Source organism: Peromyscus californicus, unplaced genomic scaffold, assembly GCF_007827085.1.
Source record: "Peromyscus californicus insignis strain IS unplaced genomic scaffold, ASM782708v3 Scaffold_3__1_contigs__length_106647218, whole genome shotgun sequence".
NCBI lineage: Eukaryota > Metazoa > Chordata > Mammalia > Rodentia > Cricetidae > Peromyscus > Peromyscus californicus.
This window is the reverse complement of record NW_026294551.1, coordinates 35,582,493-35,608,700: the sequence shown is the minus strand read 5'-3', so window position 1 is coordinate 35,608,700 and position 26,208 is coordinate 35,582,493. Positions and strand designations below refer to the sequence as shown.

The 26,208-nt window shown below is 42.5% G+C and overlaps 1 protein-coding gene across 1 annotated transcript; it reads right to left on the bottom strand.

The window, feature by feature from the left end:
- Positions 1 to 1,825: 1,825 nt before the first annotated feature.
- Positions 1,826 to 26,133, bottom strand: Prr11 (proline rich 11). The gene is made up of 10 exons (XM_052756785.1): positions 25,920 to 26,133; positions 21,576 to 21,714; positions 18,727 to 18,877; positions 18,380 to 18,502; positions 15,851 to 16,120; positions 13,939 to 14,037; positions 12,264 to 12,385; positions 9,666 to 9,725; positions 9,485 to 9,581; positions 1,826 to 6,167 (listed from the first exon to the last, which is right to left on the bottom strand). The coding sequence occupies exons 2-10, from the start codon at positions 21,707 to 21,709 to the stop codon at positions 6,099 to 6,101; spliced, it is 1,125 nt and encodes a 374-aa protein (XP_052612745.1). The 5' UTR covers positions 21,710 to 21,714; positions 25,920 to 26,133; the 3' UTR covers positions 1,826 to 6,098.
- Positions 26,134 to 26,208: the final 75 nt, after the last annotated feature.

Below are 26,208 nucleotides of genomic sequence, written 5' to 3'. Positions count from 1 at the left end.
ACCTACAAGTAGGCACTCATCATACATGCATATAAAAATGCTATAAATAGGGCTGGAGAGATGGCTCAGAGGTTAAGAGCACTGACTGCTCTTCCAGAGGTCCTGAGTTCAATTCCCAGCAACCACATGGTGGCTCACAACCATCTGTAATGAGAGCTGGTACCTTCTTCTGTATACATAATAAATAAATAAATCTTTAAAAAAAAATGCTATAAATAAAAACTTAAAACAAGGGCTGGAGAGATGGCTCAGTGGTTAAGAGTACTGGCTGCTCTTCCAGAGGTTCTGAGTTCAATTCCCAGCACCCACATGGTGGCTCACAACCATCCTTAATGAGATATGGTGCCTTCTTCTGGCCTGTGGGGATACATGCAGGCAGAACACTGTATACATAATAAATACATCTTTAAAACAAAACAAAACAAAACAAAACAACAACAAAAAACAGTGGCTGCTCTTCCAAAGGACCAGGGTTCAATTCCCAGTACACACATGGCAGCTTACAACTGTCTGGAACTCCAGTTCCAGGAGATCCAATGAACATAAAAATTTAAAATGAAAAAAAAAAAAACAAACCAAAAAACAAAAAACAAAAAACAAAACACACACATTAAAAAAAAACCCTTAAAACAAAAGTTGTCAGGCAGTGGTGGCACACGCCTTTAATCCCAGCACTCAGGAAGCAGAGGCAGGTGGATCTCTGTGAGTTCGAGGACAGCCTCCAGAGTGCTGGGATTACAGGCGTGGGCTACCACCGCCTGGCTGGAGTAAACACTTTTACCCATTGAGTTTACCTACTGAGTTATCCCAATGGCTCCAATCTTTTTGTTCCCCCGAGTCCTTGGCTTATACTTTTTTGTTGTTATTGTTCCTTGGGACACGGTCTCATGCAACTCATGCTGGTCTTGAAATTGCTATGTGGCTGAGGATGACCTTGAGTTTCTGATTGATCTTCCTGTCACAACTTCCTAGAGGAATACAATACCATTCCTGGCTTTTCTTAGATGCTAGGGATCAAACCAAGGGCTTTGTACATGGTCTATCAACTGAGCTGCATCCCAAGCCCCAGTACTTTTCTTTTCTTTTCTTTTTTTTTTTTTTGGACAGGGATTCACTATGTGGCCTGGGCTGGCCTCAAACTTGCTATGTATACCAGGCTCACCTCAAACTCACAGAGACACCCCCTGCCTCTGCCACCCTAGTGCTGGGATTAAAGGTATGCATTACCATACCCAGGTCTTCTCTTAAAAACAAAACAAAACAAAAAAGGACAACTTTTATTTATTATTATTATTATTATTATTATTATTATTATTATTATTATGTGTATATGATGTATGTGGAGAAACATGCCACAGTAAGAATGTGGAGGTAGGAGGACAACATTGTGGAATTTATTCTCTCCACCCACCTTTATATGGGATCCAGGAATTAAACTCAGGTCCATGAGGCTGGCTAAGCAATCACCTTTACCTGCTGAACCGTAATTTTTTTTTGAGACAAGGTTTAACTGTGTAGTCCTGGCTGTCTTGGAACTCACTCTGTGGACCAGGCTGACTTTGAGCTAACAGAGATCTGCCAGTCTCGCCTCCCCAGTGTTGGCATTAAAGGTGTATGCCACCACTACCAGGGTCAAAAAAAATTTTTTTAAGTTCAAAATGTAGTGTGGAGGTGCACTCCTTTAATCCCAGCACTCCAGAGGCAGAAGCAGGTGAATCTTTGTGAATAAGGAGCTCCAAGCCAGCCAAGACTACATAGTGAGACCCAGTCTCAAAACAAGCAAAACAACATGAATACGGGATGCATATGATAAGCAGTAGTTTAATGAAATTATACAATGTGCAGAGTACTCAAATTGTTACAATGAAAAAGTATACAAATTCTAAAATAAAAATTAGTAAACAATTTAGGGTTCATTTTAATACTGATACAACAGCAATAGCAGCTTTGTAAATGTTTTACCTATAAAATTTCTGTCTTATTGAGACAGGGTCTCACCAAGCTGCCCAGTCTGGCTGGTGGCCTTGAACTTACATTTCCCTCCACCTCAGTCTTCCAAGTATGTGGGACACCTTTCAGAAGCCACTATGTCCAGCCTAGCTTTTATTGTATTAAATGAACCTTCTGTGATAGAATGATTAAGTTATTTCAGTCACTCTGGTAAAGTGTATATTGGTTTATTAATATTGTAAAAATAAGTGTCCAAAAAATACCATTCTATTATGAATCCTTTATTTTCAGTAATAATTTCTCTTATTTTTACATAATATCACACTAGCTAGCATGTTTTCAAAAAAGTTCTGCTGGACTTGGTGGTGCATGCCACAGTAATTAAATTAATTACATAATTTCAGCATGTAAGAAGTGGAGGCAAGATCAGAAGTTCAAGGTCAACCCTGATTAAATAATTCCGGGACAGACTGGGCTACATGAAAACCTGTCTCAACAAGCCACAAACAAACAAACAAACAACCGTCTAGCTGGTCCTAGATATATCTTTTCTGTATTATAAACATAATGTGGATCTCATAGTCAGGACTGCCTCAAGGTGCTCAAACACTGCCCCTTGGGACTACTTTACAGTCTGATGACTCTGACAACATGATTTGGCATCTCAAAGTAATATCATTCAATGGAAATATGGGGGTGGGGTGTGTGTGGGGGGTGGAGAGATGGCTCAGTGGTTAGGAGCACTGGCAGTTCTTCCAGAGGACCTGGGTTCAATTCCTAGCACCCACATGGCAGTTTACAACTGTCTATAACTCCAGTTCCAGGGGATATGATACCTTCACACCAAAGTACATAAAATAAATTTTTTTTTTTCAGAGCTGAGGACCGAACCCAGGGCCTTGTGCTTGCTAGGCAAGTGCTCTACCACTGAGCTAAATTCATAACCCCAAAAACTCATTCTTTTTTTTTTTTTTAAAGATTTATTTATTATGTATACAGTGCAGAACACCAGAAGAGGGCACCAGATCTCATTAAGGATGGTTGTGAGCCACCACGTGGTTGCTGGGAATTGAACTCAGGACTTCTGGAAGAGCAACCAGTGCTCTTAACCTCTGAGCCATCTTGCCAGCCCCGATAATTTTTTTTTTTTTTTTAAAGGGAAATATAGGGATTTGACCTGGAGCTATAACTCAGTGGTAGAGTTTCTTACCAACCATGCTCAAGGCCCTGGTTCAATCCTCAGAACCAAAAATATTTAAACAGAACCCTCCAAGAATTTCTAGGGCACTACTAAATTATATTTTGGGGTACAGTGAACCGGAAGATTAAAAGTTTAAGGATATTATCTATGTGGCTGCTTCCCATCAGACTAGAAACTAGTGAACATCTGAAGACTTTGGGGGGGGGGGTCCTTTTGTTTTTGTTTTTAATGAATAAGGGGGCCATTACACAGGGGTAGATAACAGTATCAGAGGTGATCCTGGAACTAAGGGTATGGCTCAGTGGTAGAAGCACTTGCCTAGCATGCTCTAAGCCCTGAAACCCCTCTGTACCAGAAAAAAGTGCAGTTACTCCTGCACCTTGAGTCACACTCACTTGAATGGGAATTATCCATCTATTCTACTCAGAATAGATGTTAAGGGATCCTGGCTGAAGCTATACAGTGTTCACTGCCAAGAAGACATGTGTAATAAAACTATGGGATCCCAGAAATAAATTGTAACTTTTTGAGCATGGTCAAATAAGGTAGCTAAGTAAAATATAAGGTTCTCAGTTCAATGTGAATTTCAGACAAACAACACATATATACTCTTCTAGTTGCTGTGATGAAATACCTGAGGAGAGCAATTTAAGGAAGGAAGGGTTTGTTTGGCTTATAGTTCTACCATACACTCTGTCTGGAGGGAGGAGATCAAGACAGCAGAAGCCTAAAGCAGCTGCTCACATTGCATCCACAGTGAAGAAGATCCCAGCTTAGGGGATGGTGCTACCCACAGAGGGTGGGTCTTCCCATCTCAATTAACCTAATCCAGATAATGTCTGAGAAAGTCCATCTCCCAGGTGATTATAGATAATATGAAATAGACAACTCTGTGTGTGTGTGTGTGTGTGTGTGTGTGTGTGTGTGTGTGTGTATGTGTGTGTGTTAGTACTAGTGACTGAACCTGGAGCTATGAACATTAGACAAGTACTATATTCCTCCCTGCAAAGACCTAAATACATTTCTTTTAAAAATGTAAGTGGTTTTCATTTAATAATAAAGAGGTATTTCTACTAGCTTAGTATGTACATGGCCTTGAGTTCGATCTGTAACACTCAAATATTTATAGTTTAGTAGCACAGATTTATAAGCTTATTTGTGGTTTATCTGAAATTCAAATTTAATGGAGCATCTTATATTCTTATTTGCTAAATCTAACAACGCTAGACTGGCAAGAATAAATGAAGTCCAGTGAGAGACACAACACTACTGTCAGCCAATACACAGGCTGATAAGGACCAGGAACCGGGCTTCTCAATAAAACTGCCATGGACCACAGAGAATCCTTGGCAAGGCATTCTGGAAAACTGAAGTTTCATGCTGAAATCATGAAAATTTTATTTGACTACAGGAAAATGGACAGCAGACATAAAAAGTAAAGAATATAAGGCTGAGGTATAGGCTCAAGGTACATGTACTTAGCAGGTGTGAGGCCCTGGGTTCAGCCCCAAAAAGAAAAAAACAAAAAGGGGTGTCTCAGTGAGCCAGATCAAACCACCTACCTAAGTTGCTAAGTCATTTTAGAAATGTGTCATTACATTCTAGCCAGATTTGGCTCACATCTGTAATCCCAGCATTTGGGAGGATGAGAACAGAGGATTGCCAGGAATCCCAGGCCAGATTGGGCTATAATGTAAGACTCCATTTCAAGCAAACACAGGGTACTCTTGAATTTTTCAGGTCACGTGGAGTTGTTTTGTGTGGTTTTTTCCCCTCTAAATTACTTGTTTATTTATTTTAAGACAGGGTCTCACTGTATAGTTCTGGCTGATATGGAATTTACTATGTAGACCAGACTGGCCTCAAACTCCCTGAGATCTTTGGTCTTCTGCCTTATAAGTGCTGGAATTGAATGCATGCATCACCATGCCCAGCTAGAGGGTCTTATTTTATGAATCAAGTGTGTAGCAATGAATGAATCAGCCTGAGATGAACAGGAACCAGGCTCTGTTCTTTATTTTCTTTTTAAAATTTTTTTTTTTTTTTTTTTTTTTTTTGGTTTTTCAAGACAGGGTTTCTCTGTGTAGCTTTGCACCTTTCCTGGGACTCACTTGGTAGCCCAGGCTGGCCTCGAACTCACAGAGATCCGCCTGGCTCTGCCTCCCGAGTGCTGGGATTAAAGGCGTGCGCCACCACCGCCCGGTTCTTTTTAAAATTTTGTATATTTATTTATGTGTTTGTGTATCTGTGTACACGTGAGTGCAGGTGCCCGCCTAGCCAGAAGAGGGCAGTGAATGGCTTGGACCTGGAGCTAGAGGCATACATAAGCCAGCTGAAGTGCGTGCTAGGATCTGAACTTGGGTCCTCTGCAAAAGCAGCAAGTGTTCTTAACTGCTGAGCCATTTTTTCTAGTACTCAGACTATTTTCTTAATGTCATAACTATATTTACATAATAAACTAGTTATACCATGAATATTTTTTAACGTGCTTATTAATTTTGTGTGTTGAAGGGGGCACATATAATAGTGGACATGTGGAGGTCAGAGGACAACCTGTGGGAGTCAGTTCTTCCTTCCCTCCATTTAGGTCCTGGGCACTGAACTTGGGTCATTAGGCTGGGGGGCAAGTGCCTTTACCCACTGAACCACATCACCAGTCCCTATGGAATTAAATCTGAACAGTTGCTCTAACCTAAATTGGGTAATTCCAGGATACACATTACATTGCAGGTTGCACCTTCCCATCGGGTCCCCTTACCATCACCATCACCAGAAAGCATCTAAATGCTCTCTGTTTGCCACAGTATATGTAGGTTCCATACATACTCACTCTGATTCTTCAAGCAGAATTACATTTGTAGAGCTATACATATTTTAGTACATAAAAATTTAGGGGGTTTGATCTGTCATTGTCTGGATCTCTCCATGGAGTCAGGCAGAGTTGGCCTCAGTTTTGGTCATCAAAGCTGCTTGTAGGAAGTGGCAGGGACTGAGTAGGGCTTTGAGGATGAGCCAGCTATGAAAACAAAAGTCACAGGTATAACATGAATGATGCTCCTATGACCATCACAAGTCTTCTTCCTTATTAACAAAGACTTGATGGTTTTTGCAAGGCAGCACTGCATTCCTAGCTACCCTCCCCAGCTTTCCTGATACAAACAGAAGCTAACAAGCATTTTGCCCCTGGTCTTTCTCCTTTTGCCTGAGATGTGACTATATGGGAAGCACTGCCACTGTGCACCATGAGGATAAAAGCCGGGCATTAAGGGCGAAAGAGCACGAGAAATGGTGGCTCATGTCTGGAACCCCAGCACTTGACAGTCTGAGGCTGGACTGCTACAAGTTTGAGGCCAGACTGGGCTACATAGTGAGATTCTGTCTCAAAACCAAAACCAACCAAACAACCAAACAAGAACAACCAAACTAAACAAAAGGAAATGGGTAAAGAGCATGAAGGGCATGATAAAGCAGCTGCACCAGCCATGGACCTCCATTTCCCAGACAGATTCTCAGGTGAGAAACCCCCGGAATTCCAGCTGGGGTGGTAGCCCATGCTTTTAATCCCAGAAAGGAGTTTAAGGCCAGCCTGGTCTAGCTAGCAAGTCAGGCCAGCCAGAGTTACAAGGGAAGACCCTGTCTAAAAAACAAACAAACAAACAAACAAACAAACAAACAAAATGATTCTAGTGGTTGGAGATTTACTTAAAAGAAGAGTGCTTGCCGGGCGGGCGGTGGTGGTGCACGCCTTTAATCCCAGCACTCGGGAGGCAGAGCCAGGCGGATCTCTGTGAGTTCGAGGCCAGCCTGGGCTACCAAGTGAGTTCCAGGAGAGGCGCAAAGCTACACAGAGAAACCCTGTCTTGAAAAACCCAAAAAAAAAAAAAAAAAAAAGAAGAGTGCTTGCTAAGCAATTATAAGGTCCTAGGTTTGGTCCTCAGTTTGAAAAAAAAGAACACAAACTTAAAAGAAAAATAAATTCATTGTAGGCCAGCCCCAGTTACATGGCTACTTGAGACTCCTGGAAGGGGGGGGGTATATTTATATAAAAATATGTATATTTTCCTGTTTTAAATTTTTTTCTTTTTTGTTTTTCTAGACAGAGCTTCTCTTGAGTAGCCTCAGCTGTCTTGGAACTCACTCTGTAGACCAAGCTGATTTCAAACTCACCGAGATTTGCCTGCCTCTGCCTCCCGAGTACTGGGATTAAAGGCGTGCGCCACTCCCCCACACTATACGTTTTACATATATAAATGAACTGATATTTTGTCACTTGTGGCTGGGTGCAAACTCTGGGTAGACTTGCTTTACAGTTAATGGGAGCATAAGGGCTGAGTGGGAAAAGTCATTCTTCCTACTAAGTGGATTTGTTACCACACAGCATATGGCAAAATTTCATCTGTGATTTTTGCTATAGCACAACATGCGGGTTTATTATTATTATTATATTTTCATCTGTTTCCATGGTTCCTGGTACACTGTACTAGCTATTGTGTGGCGCGAGGGTAGCAAGGGTCCCAGCGCTAACAGAGAAAGGAAGTGGCTAAGGCCTTCTGTGAGGCCTCTTCCCTTTAGCTCAGGAGTCTGTGGCGCTTCTGCCCCACAGGAAGAAGGAACTACAGTGTTCAAAGCCACAAAGGTCAGCAACCAAGTCCCAGCATTCCAGCAGGGGAGGCAGGAGATGGCTTCTCTTCAGAGCCAGTAATCCAGGAGATGAGGAAGACTAAGACAGACCGGGGTGGAAAAGAGGAGACCAAGACCAGCAACTCTCCTTGGTTTTCGTGTGGCTCATCAGGCAGGTGATGATGGAGAAGGCTGTCTGACCTTTTCCCGTTAACACTCGTTAAATGGAGTCTGCTAGCCGGACTTGTATTTCCATTTTGTCTGTCATCTGTCAGGCTCCCGTTCTAGAGACCACCACATTGTCATTTTTCAGTTTATCATATAGGTCATTATGCTTCTCATAATGGGACACTTATACATGCTGTTCTTTTGTTGCCTAGGACTTTCTCCTCTCTGACATTTATGGTAGGATAACCCTTTCCTTGTTAATTCCTATTCGTTCTTTAATTGTCTCTGCCCAAAGCATTACTTACGGAAATCTTCTAGGCTAGGTCATCTTGGCTAGATCATTTCCTGTTTTCTTGCTCTTTTCCTTCATAGCACTTACTATGGGATGAGACAATAAGGAATTATTTGATTCACATCTATATTTTCCACTAGACTGAAAGGTTCAGGGCAGCAGATCTGTGTCTGCCTTTTCACACCAGTCCAATCCTGGTACTCTAGCACAGTGCTTAACATACAGGAAGTACTCGATAAATTCTCATTAAAGGAAATTAAACCACCAGACATTTATTAACAAAGGGGAAATGATAATCCTAGCTGTATATTACAATAATTTTTCTTTGCAGAATTTTTTTTTTTTTTTTGGTTTTTCGAGACAGGGTTTCTCTGTGTAGTTTTGGTGCCTGTCCTGGATCTCGCTCTGTAGACCAGGCTGGCCTCGAACTCACAAAGATCCGCCTGCCTCTGCCTCCCAAGTGCTGGGATTAAAAACATGTGCCACCACTGCCCGGTCTTCACAGAATTTTATATCAAATAATTAAAGCATTTTGTAAAGCATACAGAATGAGAAAAGATCATTCTTTGATTTGGTTGTTTGCCCCTGCAGCATTAGAGGCTGATCCCAGGGTGTCCCACGTGCTAGGTAAGGGCTCCAACATGGAGCTACATTTCCAGCCTCTTTCTGCTGCTTCTTCTTCCTCCTCTTTCCTTCTCCTTCTTTGAGACACGGTTTCTCTGTGTGCTGCCCAGGCAGTACTAGAAATCACTCTGTAAACCAGGCTGGCCTCGAACTCAGAGATTCACCTGCTTCTGCCTCCCAAGTGCTGGATTAAAGGACACCACCCAGTGAACAGTGTGCACTCTTAACCACTGAGCCACATCTCTGGCCCCTATTATTATTATTGTTACTAAGAGAGCTACTTTGGGTAGTGGGACATGCGTATTATCCTAAAACTAGGGAAGTTGAGTCGGGAAGATTATGTACTTGAGGTCAGTCTGGTGGGGTACATAGTGAGACCCTCTCTCAAAATATATAAATAAATACTTTAGACTGTGGTTCTAAATAAATTACCTTATTCTCCCTCCCTCCCTCTCGCTCTTCCTCCCTTTTCTCTTTCTCCCTCCCTCCTTCCTTCCCTCCAGTACTTGGCTCTGAGCCAGGCCCTCACACATGCTGGGCTACATACATTCTCAGCACTTACATAAATTATTTTTCAGGAAAACAAGCCAGAGGACTTAGTTTGGATTTTAGGTTTTTCACAGACTCACCAGAAACTTTCTCCTTAAGGCCCGAGTCATGACTGGAGTCAGTCCAGTTCCTGTTTCCATATTTTCTTTATTGATGAGAGGGGTCCCACCTGGGCTCCTATAAAAGTGTGAAAAGGTCAGAGCTGCGTTTTATCCCCACTTTTCCAACTGCCTTAGAAAGCACAGGAGAAGCAATTGTTACCTGTCTACATCGACCTTTCTCAGCAGTTTCCGCAGATCTATCTGGCTTTTACCAGGAGTACTGAGAATAAAGACATAAAAATTATAACTTTCAGATTTCACCACTTTTCCAAAAACAGGTCAGTTTTATAGACAATCTCCTAGAAAGTAGTTCTTTTTGCCACATTAAGAAAATAGAAGCTGGGCAGTGGTGGCGCACACTTTTAATCGTAGCACTTGGGAGGCAGAGGCAGGCGGATCTATGAGTACAAGGCCAGCCTGGTCTACAGAGCGAGTTCTAGGACAGCCAGGGATGTGATACAGAGAAACCCTGTCTTGAAAAACAACAACAAATAATAATAATAACAGGATAACAGCAGCAGATGCTGATAGAAGCCTAAGGTGATATTATATAGTTGCCCAACCCCAGGTAGACCACACTGGCTTCAACTCACAGAGATTCACCTGACTCTGCCTCCCGAGTTCTGGGATTAAAGGCATCCACATCTCTGTACCTTATATAGCCATTCCAATAAGAAATATGTTTTCCTTTCACAGTGATGCTGGGATTTGAACCCAGGGCCTTGCACAGTCTAAGTACTTATCACTGAGCTACATAATCCTCAGCCCAAAGTGAAACTGTAACAGTACCTGTAAAATGTATCCTAGGAAAGACTAAGCATAAGGATGACAGTCAGGAAAGTGATGAGGAGTGACAGTAACTCACAATCCTAATGTCTCCAAACAGGATTTCAGATACGAAATTTACATAAAATAAATTATACTAAATCAGTTCAAATGATGATTCAAGCTCATCCCTCTTTTCTTTCTTTCTATTTTTTTCTTTTTTAAAGGAAGTTAGAGTTTATTTAGGCTTATGACACAGGAAGTGATGCAGGCTGGGCACAGTGGTGCATGTTTTCAATGCTATTACTTGGGAGGCAGAGGCAGGTGAATCTCTGTGAGTTCAAGGCCAGCCCGGTTCATAGAGTGAGTTCCGGGTCAGTCAGGGCTACGTGGTAAAACCCTATCTCAAAAAAATAAAGTAAAGGGGTTGGGGATTTAGCTCAGTGGCAGAGCGCTTGCCTAGCAAGCGCAAGGCCCTGGGTTCAGTCCTCAACTCTGGGAAAAAAAAAAAAAGAAAGAAAAAGAAAAAAAAATAAAGTAAAGGGAAGGTTGGGCAGTGAGTGCATCACGGTCTGGTTACACTGTACCCACAGTCAGGAGTCAGAGAAAGATTAATTAAATCTAAAAACAAAAGTGTGTGTGTGTGTGTGTGTGTGTGTGTGTGTGTGTGTGTGTGTGTGTGTGTGTCTTTGTGCCACAGTTCACATGGAAGGCCAGAGAATAACTTAGATTTGGTTCTCTCCATATACCTCATGGGTCCCAGAGATTCAACTCAGGTCCTCAGTCTTGGCAGCAAACACCTTTACCTGCTGAGCCAGCTCACCAGCCCTGAAACTGGAAGTTTGAGAAATGTCTGTTTGTTTAAACAGGGTATCATGTAGCTCAGGCTGGCCTTGAACTCACTATTGTAGCTGCTGATGACTTTGAAACCCTGATCTTCCTGACTCCACTTCCCAAGTGTTGGGATGATGGGCATGTGCCATCACACTTGGTTAAAAAATCCTTGTTAATGTTTTATTTTTGCCTCAAATTTGTTATTAAATAATAATATTATATGTCATATAATAGACAGCCTCTTGGGCGAGTCAATAAAGTAGTGAATATTCAGAAAAAAAAAGACTAGAATTATAAGAATTAAATCAAATAACAACAACAACAAAATCATCAATTATGTTCTCAGTAGCTGTCTCTAATGACAGGATTAACTATTAGGTTGGGAGTTGAAGGAATTACCCAGATCCAAGCGACTACCTACATGAGTTTTGTTTTTCTCTTTGAATTTTTCTGTAGGTTTCAATTCTTCTATAGTGAGCATATGTAATTTTTTTTTTTTTTTTTGGTGCAGCAGGGCATAGTGCACATGTTTTCAGCCATAGCACTTGGGACACAGAGGCAGGTGGATCTTTGTGAGTTTGAGGTCAGCCTGGTGAACATAATCGAGTTCTAGGACAGCGAGAGCTATATAGTGAAACCCCATCCTGAGACAAACAAATAACAACACAAAACAGAAAGTTAAAAATGGCCCCAGCCGGGCAGTGGTGGCGCATGCCTTTAATCCCAGCACTTGGGAGGCAGAGCCAGGCATATCTCTGTGAGTTCGAGGCCAGCCTGGTCTCCAAAATGAGTTCCAGGAAAGGCGCAAAGCTACACAGAGAAACCCTGTCTCGGGGAAAAAATAAAAATAAAAAAAATAAAAATAAAAATAAAAATGGCCCCCAAAGGGGCCGGTGAGATGTTTCAGTGGGTAAAGACCCTTGCTGCATAAGCCTGACAGCCAATGTCTGATCCGTGAGAATCCATGTAAGGGTGAAAGAAGAAGATCAACTACACAATGTTTGTCTGCTGACCTTACAAAGGCAGCGGCATGTGTACATGTTCCCCTACCCCATCATACACATACAACAATGATGAACTACTTTTAAATTTTAAAAAGAAGCAAAGGAAAATCGGCATTTTAAGTAGCAGCAGAGCATAATAACGTGCAGTTCCTTACATTAGGACATTTTTAACTCGTGGGGCTAACACCTTGTTGTTGGGTTTCAGAGTAACATGTTGCAGATCAGAGATGGTAACTAGTGGACTCCGTTCCTCTGGGGGTGATGGTAGAAGCTTTAACTGCAAAATGAGACATTAAAGATACATATTAAAATAGCATTCTGCCGGGCGGTGGTGGCGCACGCCTTTAATCCCAGCACTCGGGAGGCAGAGCCAGGCGGATCTCTGTGAGTTCGAGGCCAGCCTGGACTACCAAGTGAGTTCCAGGAAAGGCGCAAAGCTACACAGAGAAACCCTGTCTTGAAAAAACCAAAAAAAAAAAAAAAAAAAAAAAAAATAGCATTCTAATGCAAATACCCCCAAACAGCAAATGTTTGACTGCCAGAGGGTACATTTTCCATGATTCACTTCTTTATTTCAAAGGGTCGAAGGCTCTCTCTCACACTCTCCCATCTCTCTCGGGTTTTACTAGCTGGATCCTGTTGGTCAGACCAGGCTGGTATGGAACTTGAATAGTGTGGCCTTGAATTCAAAGAAATCCTCCTGCCTGAGTCTAGGTGCTAAGAATACTGGTGTGAGGCACCACACCCACCTAGTAGGTTTCTGTCTATAGCATGTCTCTCAGGCTGGCCTCTTGATTTCCTGTGTCCCTAAGGATGACTTTGAACTCCTGATTCTTTGCAGACACCTCCCAAGTGCTAGGATCATTAGTGGACACTATTGTGTATGGGTGTATATGATAGATGTGTGTATACATGTTTTTGTGTATGTGTGTGTGAGTGTGTGCATGGAGGCCAGGGGTCAATGCCAGGCATTTTCATTATCACTTACTATCATGTTGAGACAGGGGCTTTCACTGAACCTGGAGCTCACTAATTGGCTAGACCTGCTAGCCAGTGAGTTTGGGGGTCTGACTGTCTCCGCCTCTCCAGGGTTAGGAGTGTAGGTGGGGCTGCTTTTTTTTCACATGGGTGTTAGGGATCTGGACTCAGACCCTCATGCCTGTGTGGCAAGCACTTTTCCAACTGAGCCATCTCTTCAGCCTGTTTTTGTTTTCTTTTTTTTAAGTACTGGAGAGTGAAACCAGGGCCTCATACGTGTGAGGCAAATGCTCTGTCATTAAACTGTATACCTAGCCCCAACAGAAGAACAACTTCTATATATAAGGCTTACCATATTTTCCCAAAGGAACAGCCAGGTTTAAAAAGGAAGAAGCAAGGCATGACACCGTGTTTCTAACACTTGTGAGGTTTAGGTGTGGTACATTCAAAGATTTGAAGTCAGCCTGGGTTAAGTAGCAAGAAAAACATACCCGTGAGCTTGGGAGATAGTTTAGTTGGTAGGTACAGTGTTTACAGTGCTGATTTACAGTGTTAATCCCAGCACTTGGGAGGCAGAGGCAGGTGGATCTCTGTGAGTTTGAGGCCAGCCTGGTCTATAGAGCAAGTTCCAGGACAGCCAGGGCTACACAGAGAGATCCTGTCTATAAATAAATAAATAAATAAATAAATAAATAAATAAATAGGTGTAAGGTGGAAAGTGATAGAGGAAGACACCCCGTATTAACCTCTGGCTTCCACATACGCACCCACAAACACACAACCATAACACTTATACAAAACACACCCAGCCCCAAAGGAAGAAGGCCTTGTGTGTTCACGGTGACATCTTACCTTCTTCCTTTCTTCAATACTCTGTGTCTTTTTTAGTTTTACAGTGAGTAGATCTTTAACAGTTATATGCATAGGTCCATCTTTCTTTAATGGTTCAGTCTTAAAATACATGGAGAGGTTAGGATTAAAATTGGCATCAGGACATCAGTGAAATCCAAATCCAAGTTTACTTTGTAAAGATTCAGAGTTGAAAGTTAACTTGTTATCATTATTTATTTAATTTTAATTTTTTTGCTTTTTCTCTATCATTATTTTTGAGACAGGGTATTGCTATCTAGTCCTGGCTGTCTTAGTACTCCATAGGTAGCTTAAACTGGCCTCAAACTCACGGCAATCCTTTTGTGTCAGCTTCCAAATGCTAGGATTATAGGAATGTACCACCACACCCATCTCAAGTTAACTCTTTTTTTGTTTGTTTGTTTTCGAGACAGGGTTTCTCTGTGTAGCTTTGCGCCTTTCCTGGAACTCGCTTTGGAGACCAGGCTGGTCTCGAACTCACAGAGATCTGCCTGCCTCTGCCTCCCGAGTGCTGGGATTACAGGCGTGCTCCACCATTGCCTGAGTTAACTCTTATTTACCCTAGGGATTAAACACATTCCTCTGTGAGCAAGCAAGAATGACAGGGGTATGAGTGGGTAGTGGTGGGGTGTGAGTGGATGGGGTGGTGCCAGAGCACCTTACATTTTTTTTATTTGGAGCTAGAGAGATGGCACAGTGGTTAAGAGTACTTGCAGAGGGCCTGAGTTCTGTTCCCAGCACCCATGACGCACAACCATCTATAACTCCAGTTCCAGGGGATCCAACACCTTCTTCTGACCTTTTCAGGCACTAGGCATGTACACGGTACACAGACACACAAGCAGGCAAAACACCCATTCACATAAGATGAAATAATTTTAAAAATAAAAAAGTGTACGTATTTTAATGTATATTCATGTTTGGACTGCATTTATGTATGTGTACTACATGTATGCTTGGTGCCTTTGGAGTCTACAAGAGGATGTCAGATCTCCTGAAACTAGAGTGATAGAGAGTTGTGTCCTACCAAATGGGTGATAGGAACCAAACTCTGGTCCTCTGTAAGAGCAGCGAAGTGCTCTTAACTGCTGAGCCATCTCTCCAGCAACTCTACATCAGAATTTTCTTTGTGTGTTTGTTTTGAGACTGGCCTCAAACTCCCAATATAGCCATAAACTCACTATGTAACCAAGGATGACCTTGAACTCTGGATCTTCCCACTTGTACCTCCCAAGTGATAGGATTAAATATGTGTTCTAGCCTTGTGAATAAAGCTTTCAAAATGTATAATAATGGAGCAAGGCATAGTGGTGTGTGTGTGTGTGTGTGTGTGTGTGTGTGTGTGTGTGTGTGTGTGTGTGTGTGTTGTGTGCATTTTGTGGACTACAGTCCAAGCTCCTCAAAAGCTGAAGCAAAAGATCACAAGTTAGAGGATAGCCTATGCTACATAGTGAGTTCTAAGCCAGTCAGGGCTACAAATCAAGATCCAGTCTCAGAGAACAAATAAATAAAAGCTGCCAAGAACAAAAGCCTAAAACAAAACAAAGGAACAACAACAAGAAGACCCCAATAATTACATTACATTGACATACATCCGTAATGCCAGCTACTCAAAGGCTAAAGCAAAGGAATGGCTTGAGCCCACCAGTTCAAGACCAGCTTGGACAACATAATGAGACTATATCTAAGACCAAAAACAAGCCCCAACCCCAACCCCCAAAAAACCAACAAAAAACTTATAACTAAAATCATAATAATTAACAAAATTAAGATATAGAATCAGAACAAAATATAGTCTTCACACCTAGGCCTTTGGCTCAGCTTTGAAAGGCCTCTTGGCTTTGTTCCTGTATTACAGTCTAACTAAAACACATTGTTACTGATTATTTCTTACCTGAAGTGCTTTAGCAGTACCAGATTTTCTGAGCAGCAAAGGTGCTAGGGGTGGTGGAGGTGGAGGAAGGGGAGGAGGAGGGGGAGGAGGAGGGGGAGGAGGAGGGGGAGGAGGAGGGGGAGGATGACTGGCTGGCTGTGGCAGTGTTGGAGGAAGTACAGTTCTGGATTCTCCATGGGTTGCTGGAGCACAGGCAGGCACGTTTGTGAGTTTATCACTCACACAACACTTATGACAACAGCTTGAATAAGAAGAATTTTCTGAAATGGTCTGGAAGATACAATAATTGACAAACAATAGATTAATTTGGTGGTGTGTATTTGGTTCTTTCTTTCCTTCCTCCCTCCCTCCCTCCCTCCCTCCCTCCCTTCCTCCCTCCCTCCCTCCCTTCCTTCCTTTCTTTGAGACATTTCACACTCTGGCTCAGGCTGGCCTGGAAATCACTCAGGCTGGCCTTAAATTCAAACTGTTTCCTCAGCCGTCATCCGGGCATTAGGATTACAGGAATGCGTGACCACTCCTGACAATAACAACAACGTTTCTTCTATGATTCCATTGTTCATTGGGCTAGAGAGAAGTTTGGCAAGTACAAGCTTGCAGCTCTTGCAGAGGGCTGCACTTAGTTCCCAGAGCAAACGGGACAGCTCAAGTCTAACTCCACTTCCAGGCGACCTGACGCCCTCTTCTGGCCATCATACCCACCCCAGCCACACCCAGGCTTTGTTTTATGTTCTTGTTTCCAATGGTGAGGATCAGACTCACAGCTAGAATATATATGTGTATAATAAATTTGTATGTATGTTCCTATATATAAGGAAAGTATATGAACATCTGTATCTCATAAGGATACTTCCATTGGCTTAATGAACTTGTTAGCTGATTAGCTATTTTGAGATGAGGATCTTGCTAATTAGCCAGGCTGACCTTGAATTCCTAGGCTCAGGTGATCCCTTTGCTTTAGCTTCCCTAACAGATGGGACTATAGGCACACATCACCAGGCCCAACTGAAAAACTATCACACTATATGTTTTAACTATAGATGAAGCATCCTACAGAATCCGAACACCATCTCTTTCTATACCTCTGTATTTAATTTATTAAATGGTATGTTCTTTTTGTTCGGGTTTTTGAGACACAGTCTCATTCTCTAGCTCAGGGTGGTCCAGGGCTCACTGTGTAGTCTGTGTTGGGCAATCCCCATGCCTCAGCCACGCACCACCACACCTAAAGAAAAGTGTTGACATTGGCTGCGGGGTTCTCAGCGCCCTTCTGCTTCTTTTGTTGACTTCTCCCAGGCTGAGGATTGAACATATGATACTGTGCATGATAGGCAAACACACTACCCCTGAACTACACCCCCAGGCTCATAAATGTTACATTTGCACACTCACCGCACTTTGGTATTTATTTTTTGCAAACTCTCCCTTCTCTCACATTGGGGATTGAACTGGAAGTCCACATGGCAGGCAAATGCTTTATCACTGAACTATATCCCCAGCTAAAAGTAAATTTTTTGTGAGACAGGGTCTCCTGTATTCCAGGCTGGCCTTAAAGTCCCTATGTTATTGGGGATGACCTTACTTTCAGTTCTTCAGCCTTGACCCCCTAAGTGCTAAGATTATATGTATAAGCCACCATGGCTGATTCATGTAGTGCTGGGGCCTCCTGCATGCCAGTGGAGTGCTCTACCAACTGAGCCCATCCCTAGCTACTTTCTGCTGAAAACAAAAGAAGTGTTAAAGATGCATTCATTTTATGTTATATCTATGTGTATGTGCCTGTTCATCTGTATGTGGACCGTGTGTGTAAATGCCTACAACGTTCCGAAGAAGGCATCAGACTCCCTGGAACAGGCAGTTATGAACCACCCAGTGTGGGTGCTTGGAACTGAACCTGGGTTATCTGCAAGAGCAGCAGGTGTTTTTAACCACAGATCCATTTCTCCATTCCCTCTGGCCCCAGCTGAAAATTCTGATAGCCATTTCCTTCACTATTCCCCACAAAAGTTTTATTAGTTTATGTTCTTCTCAATAATGTAAGAAAGTATCTATTTTTACAAATTTTTAGTTTTTTTTTTGCCAATCTGATTAAGTTCAATGTTGCTCATTGAAATTCCCTTTATATTTCTATTTTGTTTGTATGCCCAAGACCATTAATTGTTCCCAATATACATTTAAAAATAGTTTTTGATTTTAATTATGTGGTTGTGTGTGTATGTGCACACAGGAGTACAGGTGCCTATGCAGGTCAGAGGGGTTGGACCCCTTAAGTTGGAGTTACACACAGTTGTAAGACACCCACTGTAGGTTCTAGGGACCAAATTTGCTCCTCTGCATGAGCAGTGCACTCTCTTGACTGGGGAGCCATCTCTCCAGGGCCCCCATTATAGTTTTGCCTTCTTCCTTTGCAAAAGGAAGTCTCTCTGCCTGACTTTTGAGGTAATAACCAAACTCAGATCCAGAGTCTTTTCCTATCCTAATAGTCTTTTCAGATAACATCTCTGGACTGGTTTGTTTGGCAATACCCACCTTCAGTGTTTCTTGGAGCTTGCATAATTCACTTTTCAAAACACAAACTTGTTGTTTTAGACTGTTAAGTTCTCTGTGGTAGACTCGGGAAGGGAAGATGGCATCTTTCAGTACTTCGAAACTCTGAAATTCATAAATAAACAAGCCTGAATCTAATGAGCAGCATGGTAAAGAAAGTGATGTCACATATGGCTTACGTAAGCAAAGACAGGCGTGATCTCACAAATTAATCTTATCCAAGCTTAGCCTCAGGGGTCTGTCAGGCCTAGGGACTATACAAGAACATACACACTAAGCATGGCCGAACAGAAACTCTATTGCTGAGAACAGGTTTATGAAACCTCTACCTGGGCTGCACAGGTCTGACAGTAACTGTATATGCACCATGCTCTGTGCGTCCAAAGGTTTACTGCATCTTTGATGCTGGGAAATCTGAAGTTCCAAGGTCGTCTTAGCCAGTTTCTGCTATGGGGTGTATCTGTTGAAGAAGTAACCACTCTGTGGAAGAAACAGTAAACAAAACAAATAAAAAACCGTAGGTCGTGCCTGGGCATGGTGGTGCACATTCAGAAAGCAGAGGCAGGAGGACAGATTTAAGTTCAAGGGAAGCTTGTTCTACATAATGAGTCCCAGCCCAGTCAAAACAACACAGTAAGACCCTGTCTCAAAAAAGAAAGAAAGGATGGCCCTGCTCTGGAGTCACACTTATAAAACCAGGTAGATCTCTGCGAGTTCTAGGCCAACCAGGGCTACATGGTGAGACTCTGTCTCAAAAAACAAAACATCACCCCCAACACACACCCCTACACACAAAACCCAACTTAGGTGAGACTAAAAGCTTCTACTTAAGTAATTAGTTGGGCTTACTTATTTTAAATCAAATGAATTATTTTTGGTGCTGAGGAGTAAATCCAAGGGTGATGCTAAGCACACATTCTAGCAGCGAGCTATACCTCTTATCACAAACAGCTAGTTTATAGTATGACTCAGAACCAGGGACTGAATGACTGAATGACTTTCTTTTCTTTTCCTTTTCTTGAGACAGGGTCTCATTATTTTGTTCGGACTGTCCTAGAACTGGCTGTGTGAACCAGGCTTGCCTTGAACTTAAACCAATCCTCCCTCCTCTGTTTCCTGAGTGCTGGGATTACATGCTGCACCTGTGTGACTATGTACCAAGTGTGTGAGAGCCTGCAGAGGCCAGACAGGAGGAGAAGAGATGTCTGGCAGCTGGAGTTTCAGGCAGCTGTGAGCTGCCTCTAAGTGCTGGGAATCAAACTGGGTTCACTTGGAAGAGCAGGAAGTGCTCTTAACTACTGAGCCATCTGTCTGGCATATATATTTTTATGTTTTGAGACAGTGTCTCATGTATCCTTTGCTGACTTTGTTAAACATGATATGTAGCAGAGAATAAATTTGAACTCTGGTCTACCTGCCATTAGTTCCATGTAGTGGGAATATAGGTGTGAGTTACAAAGCCTGGCTCTATTTTATTTATTATTTATTTATTTAATAAAAAGAGCTTTAGAGTTAAGGATATATAGCTCAGCAGTTGGTTTTGTTTGTTTGTTTTGTTTTTTGTTCCCATGTTTGATACCCTGAGTTTAATCTCTAGCATACCAAAAATAAATTAAAAGAAGCTGGATGGGGGTGGTACATGCCAGGCAAAGAGAGGAGAAATGAGAGGGGTTGAATCAGAGGACTTCCAAAAGCTCAAGGTCAGGGTGGGCTACAGTCAGTTCCAGGGTGGTCAGGACCGGAGACAGAGAGACTTTCACACAAAACCAACAAAAGAGGAACCTATCATTCTACACAGAGAAACCCTGTCTCCAGAAAACCAAACAAACCAAAAACAAAAAAGGACCTATCATCAACAACAAAAGAAAGTGGAGGGGGAGGTAGGACACCAGTGGGGTACACAAAGTGTGAGTTTTTAAGAAAACCAGCACCTGGGCCAGGCGGTGGTGGCACAGACCTTTATTTCCAGGACTCGGGAGGCAGAGGCAGATGAATTTCTGTGAGTTCAAGGCCAGCCTGACGTATAGAGCGAGTTCCAGGACAGCCAAGGCTACACAGAGAAACCCTGTCTTCACAAAACAAAACAAAGCAGGAAAACCACCACCCTACAATTCCTGGAACTCAGCTGTTCTTTCAATAATACATTTAACTTATGGGTCTCAAAGAATAAATGACCAACCTTATTAGAACTAAGGTTTCATTCCAGTTCTATGCCACTCTCTCATTACTTAGTTGCTAGAATTATACAATTAAAATCAACTGAAAAAGAGAAAATAGATACTTTGGGTTTGAATACAACTCCTTCTGATTCTTATTTCATTTGAATACAATTTATTTTTGGTGGGGGTGGGGTTGGGTTTTGAGACAGGGTTTCTCTATATCACAGTCCTGGCTATCCTGGAACTCACTCTGTAGACCAGGCTAGCTTGAACTGACAGAGATCTGTCTGCCTCTGCCTCCCAAGTGCTGGGATCAAAGGTGTGTGCCACCACCGCCCGGCCCAGGTGCTAGTGTTCTTAATAACTTATACTTTCTGTACCCCACTGGGGTGTGTGTGTGTGTGTAGGTGGATATGTGCCATGGCATGTGTGTGGAGGTCAGAAGACAATCTCAGGAGTTGGCTCTCTCCTTCCACCATGTAGGTCCCAGGGATTAAACTCAAGCAGTTGGTTTGGAGGCAAGGGCCTTCCTTCACCTGCTGAGCCTTCTCGCTGGCCCTACTTACTTCTCTTTTTTCTTTTGGGAGACAGGGTCTCCCTACAAATTCCTCAGCTGGCCTAGAACTCACAGAGACCTGCCTGCCATTGCCTCCTGAGTGATGCCATTTAAGGTTTTTACCGCCATGCCGCCCTGCTCCTTTTTTTTTTTTTTTGAGAGAGAGAAAGAGGGTGTCTCATTCCATAGTCCAGGCTGGCCTGGAACTCAAGACAGTCTTCGACTCTCAGCAATTCTCTTGCCTCAGTCTTCTGAGTGGTGGGGTTACAGTTAGCATGAGCTACCGTGGCCAGCAATAATTTTGGTATAAGCACATTTCAAATTTTACATGGGACATCCTAAAAATGATTTATTTGGGTGCTGAAATTCAAATTTCTCTGGCTGTTCTATATCATCATTGGCTATACTGGTAACTGTACACTGATAAGCTCTAATGTTTCCTGTCTTCTCCGTTACACCTTACCTTTCTGGTGCGGGTGGTGGAGGGGGAGGGGGAGGTGTCGATAGCTTAGGCTGGACCCGAGAGGCTTCTTGCTTCTTAGATAAGTGTCTGGCTCTGGCTCTTGGCTTTCTTCTGCGCTGTTTGAATTTGGGCATGATCTCTGTAGAGAAAAATGTGAAGTTAAAAAAAAAATATATGCATATGGGTGTTTTGCCAGCCTATGTGTCTGCCTTTCTACCATTTGCATGCCTGGTGCCTTCACAGACCAGAAGAGGGCATCATGTCTCCTGGGAACTGGAGTTACAGATGGCTGTGAGCTGCGAAGTGGGTGCTGGGAATTGAATCTAAGTTTTCTAAAAGAGCAGCTAGTGCTCTCAACCCTCAGGGTCATTTCTCTAGTACCTGAAATACATGTTTTATTAAAGAATGATGTGTACATATAGAAAATGTATAAACCTTCAGTGCATAGTTCAACGACTTAGGATATAGGAACTTTATATACCCTCAGATTCATCATCTTGGTTATTTTTGGTTTACTCCAGTTTTTTTCCTTCTTCTCCAGCCTTGGTTAAGAAATACATTGTAGTTGTGGGCATGGTGGTGTGTACCTGTAATTCCAGTACTGGGGGATGGGATTTGAGGCAGAAGGATGACTGAATTGGAGAACACCTTAAAGTGATCCTGTCTCCAAAACATCTGTACACACCTGTAATCTCACCACTTGGAAGGTGGAGGCAGGTATATCAGGATTCAAGGATGCCTTCAGCTACCCTGTGAGTTCAAAGCCAGCCTGGGCACATGAGACCCTGTCTCAAAACTCTAAAACAAAACAAAAACCAGAGAGAAGAAAAGTCACCAGCATTCTAGAAATCACTTCCCAGGGAAGAAAATGTAAACTCAGATTTAAAATGTCTCTGGAGTCTTCCTTTGGCTTTACTTTAGTCTCTCACTCTGCTTTTGTTGCATTCTTTGATGAAGTCAAATGAATTTCTCTTTTTTCTCTGCAATCCCCTCTTCCCCAGCTGGAGACCAAACCCAGGGCTTTGCATTTGTCTAGGCAAATGCTCTACTACTGAGCTAACCCACCTCCTTTTTAAAAAAGTCATTTTGAGACAAGATCCTATGCATCCCAGGCTAGCCTTCAAACTCCCCATATAGCTAAGAATGACTCCTGCCTCTACCTTGACTGCTGGCGTTATCTTGAGACTAGCAATATCACATTGGGTTTTTTTTATGTGCTGGAGCTTCAAGCCAAGGCTTCTGGATGCGAGGCAAACACTTTACCAACTGACTACAGTACTTAGCCGTTGCTTTCCTTATAATAGGAAAATGGCTGTAGTGGATTATGGTTTGATATTAAAAAGATAGGTTTGTGATTCAGCAACATATAATGAGCATCTACTATGATAGGCAGATGCCACAGTGGAAGGAATCATTTATAAAGTGCCCCCCTAAATGTGGAGTACATTCCACTTTTCCTCTGTCAGTCTTCAATCGCCTCAACTGACAAGGAGCATTTTAGTCCCAGTTTTATACAAAAATAAGCTGAGGGTTAGATTAGATGTCTGCCTAATGTAATACAGTAAAGTATTAAAACACAGACCTGTAAGTCTTCAGCCCATGACCTTTCCTAGCAGACTATGGAGCAACAGTAACTAAAATAGGCTATATACAAGTACCTAAAACCAAAGACCTGTTTTAAGACAGTTATTTTGAAGCACTTTGATATTATTTAATATATTTATGTTTTAATTATATATCCTTTTCTGGGAAAAAAAAAAGTCTGAGTTAGTTTGATCTGAAGCTCCAAAAGGGCTTTGCTAGTTTTAGTTGTTCATTTCTGAGGAACAAAGGTGTTGTTGTTACTCAAGTAGCAGAAAGGAAAATGGTCTGCCTCAAACTTACAAATTTGAATAGGAAAAATCAGCCTTTGAAACACACATTTAAGGACCTGAGTGGTGGTAACAACTTTAAAAGCAACACTTGGGAAGCAGAGGCAGGTGGATCTATGTGAGTTCAAGGCTGAGCTGGTCTAATACCTTCTTCCAAGCCACCCACAGCTATACAGTGGGACCCTGTGTCTGATAATTTAGCAAACATCCATTCCACTTCTGTTCACTTGGTAACCTTTTGGAACTAGGTATTTGCATATACTTCCTCAGCATTCAGATTATCAGGACACCTCCCCACTTCCCTTTACAGGTTATAAAAACTGGGCACACGCCTTTAATCCCAGCACTTGGGAGGCAGAGACAGGCGGATCTCTGTGAGTTCGAGGCCAGCCTGGCCTACAGAGTGAGATCCAGGACAGGCTCCAAAGCTACACAGAGAAACCCTGTCTCGAAAAACAAAAAACAAAAAACAAACAAACAAAAAAACCAAACCAAACCAACAAACAAAAACAACAACTGGGAAGTGCCTTGGTATCAGTAGTCTAGTCCCAGAGGCTAACTCTCATGCCAAAAGGTTGTGGCAAAAGTGAATCGAAAGCATTTGATTGGATTAGATGTCAGTCAAATTTATAAGATGCATTTTTTTTTTTTTTTAAAAAGACAGGGTCCTGTTATGTTGCACAGGATGGTCTGCAACCCAAGATCCTCCTGCCTCAGCCTCCTAAATGCTAGGATCATAGGCACAAAAGGCATACAAAATCACGACTGGCTTCAAACTAGCTACAGTCCAGGATGACTCTGAACTCCTGATCTTTCTGTCTTCATCTTCCAAGTGTTAGGGTTGTGTGATTTCTTATCTGCCGACATTTCATTCATCTATTTCCTTAGATATAGAAGCATTACATGTTTTATCCAATAAAGGAATGAAAGATACCACCACTTCCCAGTATTAGTCAGCAATGATTCTCTTTTTGCTTAAGCAATTTTCTTTAAGTCTAATGAAATTGAGTGGTAGGTATCTTTTAGTGTGAGTGTTGGGGGGAGGGGGAAGCAGGAAGGTCGGTGTTAGTTATTCAAACCAGATCATATCTTTATGTTAAAGGGTGGAACAAAAAAACAAACCAAAACAAAACAAAAAAACCTTCCAAGTATGAAGATTCAACAAATAACAGGACAAGAATTACATTGGCTGATTTAGCTCAGTTGGTAGAGAGCTGATCTCACATAACAAGAGACCCTGAGTTCAATAATCTCCAGTGCCACATCAATTGTCATGTTGGCACACAGGCCTGTAATCCCAGAACCGCAGAGGTGGAAGCAGGGGGATTCAGAGTTCAGAGTCATCCCTTGCCAACCTGGGTTACACGAGCCATCTCAGAACAGTAATTAGTCTTCTGCACGAGTTGACCCTGCTGCTTCTGTTAAAACTCCAGCAGTTACATGAAAAGTTCTTTGGCTGGGGACTCATGTAAAGCTGTGGCAGCAGCGGAAATGACAGTTGCCATTTCCTCACCAACGTTCTAAAACACATTTTTACACCCACACAAATCGCTTCTAGGCCATTTAATGTCCATTACCAATTCAGTTGGTTCACCTTGATTACTGCGGCGTGATTTCTGCCATTTTCCTATAGTTAATTTTGTTTTATTGTGAAGTATTGCTTTTTTTTTTTTTTTCCTGGTTCTTTCCTGTGTCTTTCTCAGAGTGACCACAGCTCTTTAGTGTCACCTAGCACAGGACCAGACTTATGGTCAAAAGGTATACTTTTAAAATTGATGTCGGAAGTAACTCTGCATCAAGGAACATTGTAAAACCCCCTGTCAAACATTCCTCCACAAACTTAAACGTGCTGAAGTACCGCGGGGGAGAGCATCTGGTTAAATACGTATTCTTATTCAGTAAATTTGGATGGACACCTATAATTTGCATTTGTCACTAGCGACCAGAGAAGCCAAAACCGCTAGTCTGTGGACCCACTTTGAGAGGCAATGAGTAACGAAAAAGACTGAGCAAAAGGCAATCGCTTCAAAACATATATTGCAGAGTGTTAAATAAAAATGTAGTTCGGAGCCGGGCGTGGTGGCACAAGCCTTTAATTCCAGTACTTGGGATGTAGAGGCAGGCGGATCTCAATGAGTTTGAGACCAGACTGGTCTACACAGAGAATTCCAGGACACTCGGGGCTGTTAAACAGAGAAATCCTGTCTCGAAACAAAACAAAACAAAACAAAACAAAACAAAACAAAACAAAACAAAACAAAACAAAACAAAACAAAACAAAACAAAATGTGGCTCGGATGTTGCCAGCAGAGCTCTTGTTCTGCCCCAGAAAAACCTTCCCTTTTCTGCTCCATCTCCCCTACCAGTCCAGCACAAGACGCACCTCCTTTCAACAATAAGAACCCAACCACCAACAGTCCGAGCAACGGAAGATGGGACCAGGTAACAAAGAAAGAATCGTCACTGCACTTACTAGTCTAAAAGTCTGAAGATTAGATGAAGTTCGGGCTGGAGCCTCTTCCACACCATAAAGAAAAATTCAAAATTAAATCCTTGCCGAGGAGCGACCAATCGTAGACGTGGTCTCTACAAGGTTTGTCGTCCTGAAAGGATCCAAGCGCAGCCTGGATTACGATTGGCTGAGAGCGCATCACCTCCTGGCCAATCGGAACGGAGGCGCTTCTTGTATGAATAAGGGAAGGCGGGCGAGAAGGGGCGGGGAAGCCGGAGAGAAAAGAAGGTGTGTCACGTCGCCTAGGCCG

Coding starts and splice junctions, on each gene's coding strand:
- Prr11 (XM_052756785.1), bottom strand. CDS start 21,709: ATGCCCAAATTCAAACAGCGCAGAAGAAAGCCAAGAGCCAGAGCCAGA. Junction 18,878..21,575: donor CCACCACCCGCACCAGAAAG/GTAAGGTGTAAC, acceptor TTTCTTCCACAG/AGTGGTTACTTCTTCAACAG. Junction 12,386..13,938: donor GTATTGAAGAAAGGAAGAAG/GTAAGATGTCAC, acceptor CTCATTTTGCAG/TTAAAGCTTCTACCATCACC.